Below are 5,008 nucleotides of genomic sequence, written 5' to 3' on the forward strand. Positions count from 1 at the left end.
AGCTCAAGGTGCATCATGCGTCTCTCTTCTTCGGCCATAACGACCTCTAGTGAGCGTCGCAATTCGGCATGCTTGTTGTGGCTAGTTTCCGCTCCTACCAGTTCTTCGTTGGTTCTTCATAACGCGTCGTTTTCTTGTCGGTGGCCTCCCACTTCCTCCTTCAGCCTCTTTATTGTGTCTCCTATTTCGTTGAGTCTTGCTTCCATTATTCCGAACTAGCCTTGCTCTCTTCGTGAAGTCTGGGAAGGCATCGTTTCCTGCATGCGAAGGACACGCTTTTATAGGATAAATCCCATAGACGGCACCATTGTTGATGTCTTGTTTCACATCCCAAGCAACTCCAACCTTGAGGGTTAGTCCTATCCTACGTACACAGGAAATGAAGGCTCGGGGTGGTGGGGGATACCTTCAATACCTAAGTTAGTTTGAGTTTTAAACTTGTGATCTACATGAGCTTCTAATCAATGTATATATGTGTGTGTGTGTGTGTGTGTGTGTGTGTGTGTGTGTGTTTACTCCCGAGGGGGAGATATTTCTACCTGGTTGGGGCGATCCCTTGTCAGGCTGATCGTGGTGGTGCAGCTCCGTACCCAAGTCGCGTCCTCTGCCAACTCCCTTCCATGTGACAGGCCATCCATGCTTGAACATGGCGATCGTTGACAACCTTGGGTCCTTATTGTGGTGTGTTCGCCTCTGTCCTTCATTAAATGTTGCGTGGCCTCGATTAGGTGCTCCCACCTTCCAAGTCTTGTCTAGCTGTCAGCACTGAGGGACTTGGGTTGTCCTTGACCCTATGCATGCGACTTGTCGACCAGTAGACGTGTTAAGCCTCAAAGGGCTAAGAGGGAAAGAGTGTTTAGGAACTTTAGATTTAGTAATATTTAGGATTAAAAGATAACATTTTAATTTTAATATAAAAGTTAAACAGGTCATATGGGTTGATTGCGGATTGACTCGTTTATTAATCATGTCTTAAATGTCAACTCATTTTGAGTCTTTTGACCTATACCCAATTATATCAAACGCAAACCTATTAATTTTGTGTCGACTTCGTGTTAGATTCATGGATTGTGTTACAAATTTCCACCGCTAATTTAAAACATATACTCATTAGAGATTTTTTCTATACACAATTTCAATTGTGATTTAAAAAAAAAAAAAAAAGGAAAGAAAATGTAAAGTTGTATTTACTAATAATATTGCAACTTCAGGTGCTTTCAATCACAATGAACTTTTTGAAAGATATGATCTTCTGGTATTCGTATCTCTCACTTAAACTATCACATAGAATAAATGGTAAGGTACTCAATTTTCAATTCTTCATGTAGATGGTGGCAACAGAAAATCATTGTTTTAGCATAATCCTACAGGGATGCTTCACCTCATGTTTTAATAGTATTTTCAAACTTCATTACATCAAGATGAATCTCAGCATCAAGAATCTATGATAAATAACTTTTATGGACGGGCCACGTAGTAGGCTCTCGTTACTCAGCCCTAATAATTTCTAAGGACAATCTTAGAAACCTATTTAGTAACAAGCTTATAAACAAATAAGACTATTCGACAAATCCTTTGAAAATAACTCGACTTTGATTTTACTTTTTATGAAACTGATTGATGCATAAAATCTTAACTATTTTAAAAACATATATTTCTAATTCCAAGTATGTTAATTAAATTCTTGTGAATATCATCATTCGTACATGTATACATACACGGAGACAAAGTAGCTCACATCTTCGACCAGTAGTACATAAGCACAAAACTCATACACACATACCATTTATTATACAAAGAAACATTGTGTAGACGCACAAGGCCACTTATTTTGCTCCAAAGTCTAGAAGACGAGCTGGAACATTCAATGCTTACTTGGCCTGAGACTCAGACAGAACATTGAAATGAGGGGTTAGCAAAAAACATGATTTCGAAAAACAGGTGTAAATTTTCTTTAATGGAATCAAATTTATAATCCAATTTACAAAATAAGATAGTAGTACCAGAAAGCGAGCCTTGAAGGTCTCCAGATGCTCATTGGGATCAATCTTTGTTTGCTTGTAAGCATCGATTTTGTTTACCTCCTGCAAGAGGGTTAACAAGAACAGTTGCCATTCAAGAACCACGAAAATTCACGCTTCTTTCAAAGCCTGGTTAAAGAAGAATAGAACATAAAAAGATGTATCATGCGTGTGCCCTCTTGTGCAGCAGGTAGAGTTTGTTTCTGTAGTTCTACTTCGCATAGAAGAGTGCGATCAGGCTCGGTTAACTCAAACAATAACCTACAACAAAGGGTATGAACTTGACTACATAATTAATCGGCATTGATCTTCCATTAGGTTCCAAACAAACAATTACTTGAACTAGTGTATAATGTAGATGCTGTGGATTCAAGGATTCGGTAAACAAATTCAACGGAAAATATGAATGTCAAGGAGTAATTGTTAAATGGAGATCTAAATTGACTGTGGATGTGGTTATATATTGTACCTCGATCCATTTCGCAAGTTTAGGCCTGCCTGCTGTGATGTCATGCTTCCACACCTCTGAGAAGAAGATTTGGAATCTTTCAAAAAATGTGATATAAGCTATGTCCACCTGTGGATCGCATAGTCCAACCAAAAATAATTAGGGACACTCGCATCATAGATAATATTGTTACGTAATCATATTATTTGTTTCCGCTTTCCACGTATAAATTAACATGATCATTTTCTAAAGTATGATACATTGAAATAAATCTCTAAATGAGATATTTACCTGCACCAATAATCAACAAAAAGAACACACTGCAGCAACAAGAAAAAAAGGCAACACAATTGAGAAATCAAATTACCAAACTGAATTGTCCCAAGAAGAATGGCCCATCATCGAACTTATGAAGAGTCTCTTCTATGTGATCAAAAACAGGGCCTGATGGGAGTTCAAGGTCTTAGTCAATACAGTTGCTACACGAAATGATATCCCTAAGCATCAAATTTCTATAACTTACCAGATTCTTTTATAGGGTCTCCTTTGAATGATGAAAACACTGTCTTGGTGAAGGTGTCGGTGTAGGCTATCAACTCTTCAGCAAACTCCTTTTTAGCTGGATCCTACAACACTTCCAATTACTAATTAGTCAAATTTTAAGAGAAAAGGATAGAGAGAGACTTTTCTCATCAAGGCCACAGATGAATTATGCAAGTCTTACATTGGGTGAAAGAGAAGGCCCCTCAAAGTTGCTGTCTAGATATTTAATTACATCGAGACTCTCTCCTATGATTTTCCCGTTATGTTCCAACGATGGCACCTGTTATATGGATTATTCGATAATTGATGAATAAAATCTTGCAACACAATCAGGTATGTATTAAATATCTACTACCATCAACGTAGGCATAGTTTTCTTAGGAAATTTTAACCGTGTTTGCAGCATAGACTTTCTCCTTGTACCAAGCAGGCCTGCTTTGAAGCTTAATTGCAACTAAGTTGATACTGTCTTGTAATCCCTGCACCTCAAGATATTCAGCAACAGAAATATTATGTGAAAGAGTAATGCTACTCATCATCTCTTTTACCATTATCCTTTCATCATCCCATAATGTGGATTAAATTATTGGAGACTATTTATTATGTTTCACTTGTAGACCTATCATTTAATGTCAGATCAAGGGATGTTTAGAGGATGATGATAAAAATGATGATAAATAGATATTTCCCATGCAAAAAAAATGAAAAAAAAAAAAAAAAAAGAGGCATAAAAAGGAAAAGGAAAAATGACCCCTAAAGGAGAAAAGTATGCAAAACTAGAGCAAAACAAGAAAATGGTACATAGACAGATTAGGAAATCAAAATAACGGAGGATAAAGAGATGATGACAACCTTATAATTTCGGGTGATCCATGCACGCTGTGCAAATGGGCAAACGTAAGCAATGTACAACCTTCAATGGGAAAAAAAAAAAGAAAAAGGTCCAAGTTCATTTTAGCACACGGTATACATTATAAAATCGTAAACAAACATGTAGTGAGGATAGTGAATCAGAGAAAAGAAAACAAAAGGAGCAGCATATGACAGGGAAAAAAACATTTAGAAGAGCAGAGTGAACCTCGTAGTTCCATCAAATAGAGGAGGTGGTTCGGAAGTGGCCTCCAAGGACGGGGGAATATTCTCCTGCACGCTCCTGTGCAACCCCAGACAAATAAAAAAAGTGAACAATCGCAAACATTTTGACAGGAACGCACAAATTAGGGGAAGCCCATAGAAAACCCCGTTGAGATGATGGAAAACCCATATGGGGAGTTTTGGATTCCGAAACACTTACGCTGCAGCCAATGATGATGATGATGGTGATGTTGTCCTGAGAGATCTTATCCTTTCCTTTTCTGTATTTGTTTGCAATCCCAGATATCTCCTAGCTTTTATACTGTTTATCTGCACCAACCTGATGGGAAATGGCGAGCTTTTCGTACAGCAATTCGAAGCAGTGAAGACGTGTGCAGTTACGAAATGTGCGGCTGCAAGGTGGGGGCGAGAGTAAGGTATCATTGTTCTAAATGCCATGCCTGGCCGAAGAGGAACGCAATAAGATATTGTGTTATACGTTGGCTCTCACCAGCTGCGATCTAGGGTTGGGCAAGAGAGAGCTTCTGTGAAGCTGAAGGATCGAGACAGAGAGAAGTGGGAGAAGATGCCAGTTCAGGCGGGTTTTACACTTTGACTTCGTCGGTTGTTAGGAGCATTCCTGAGGATGAAAAGTCGTGTTTTCGGCCAGTGTGGTGTTAAGTTATAAATATTTGATTATATCGATTAATTTGAACTCAACCCCATAATTTAAATGTATCAAATTTTTAAATTTCAATTCAGTCTATTCAGTCGTGTCATCCATTTTAATCTATTTAATAATTGATTATAAATATATTAACACGATACGATTTATTTAAACTTGTTTATTTCGTATAAATGAGTTGAACTAAAACTTTTAGCTCATTTGACCTGATTAACATAATTTCACATAAAAGTTAAA

The 5,008-nt window shown here is 37.7% G+C and overlaps 1 protein-coding gene across 1 annotated transcript; it reads right to left on the minus strand.

The window, feature by feature from the left end:
• Positions 1–1,652: 1,652 nt before the first annotated feature.
• LOC109012835 (glutathione S-transferase L3-like) lies at positions 1,653–4,740 on the minus strand. Its single transcript, XM_018994668.2, has 10 exons — positions 4,307–4,740; positions 4,091–4,165; positions 3,865–3,925; positions 3,405–3,491; positions 3,194–3,292; positions 2,993–3,095; positions 2,837–2,913; positions 2,491–2,598; positions 2,004–2,084; positions 1,653–1,880 (listed from the first exon to the last, which is right to left on the minus strand). Exons 1-10 carry the CDS (start codon positions 4,543–4,545, stop codon positions 1,872–1,874), a joined length of 939 nt encoding a protein of 312 aa, XP_018850213.1. The 5' UTR covers positions 4,546–4,740; the 3' UTR covers positions 1,653–1,871.
• Positions 4,741–5,008: the final 268 nt, after the last annotated feature.

Source organism: Juglans regia, chromosome 4 (genome assembly GCF_001411555.2).
Source record: "Juglans regia cultivar Chandler chromosome 4, Walnut 2.0, whole genome shotgun sequence".
Classification (NCBI taxonomy): domain Eukaryota; kingdom Viridiplantae; phylum Streptophyta; class Magnoliopsida; order Fagales; family Juglandaceae; genus Juglans; species Juglans regia.

Coding starts and splice junctions, on each gene's coding strand:
- LOC109012835 (XM_018994668.2), bottom strand. CDS start 4,545: ATGGCATTTAGAACAATGATACCTTACTCTCGCCCCCACCTTGCAGCC. Junction 3,926..4,090: donor CTATTTGATGGAACTACGAG/GTTCACTCTGCT, acceptor TTCCCATTGAAG/GTTGTACATTGCTTACGTTT. Junction 2,599..2,836: donor TCTTGGGACAATTCAGTTTG/GTAATTTGATTT, acceptor TGCGATCCACAG/GTGGACATAGCTTATATCAC.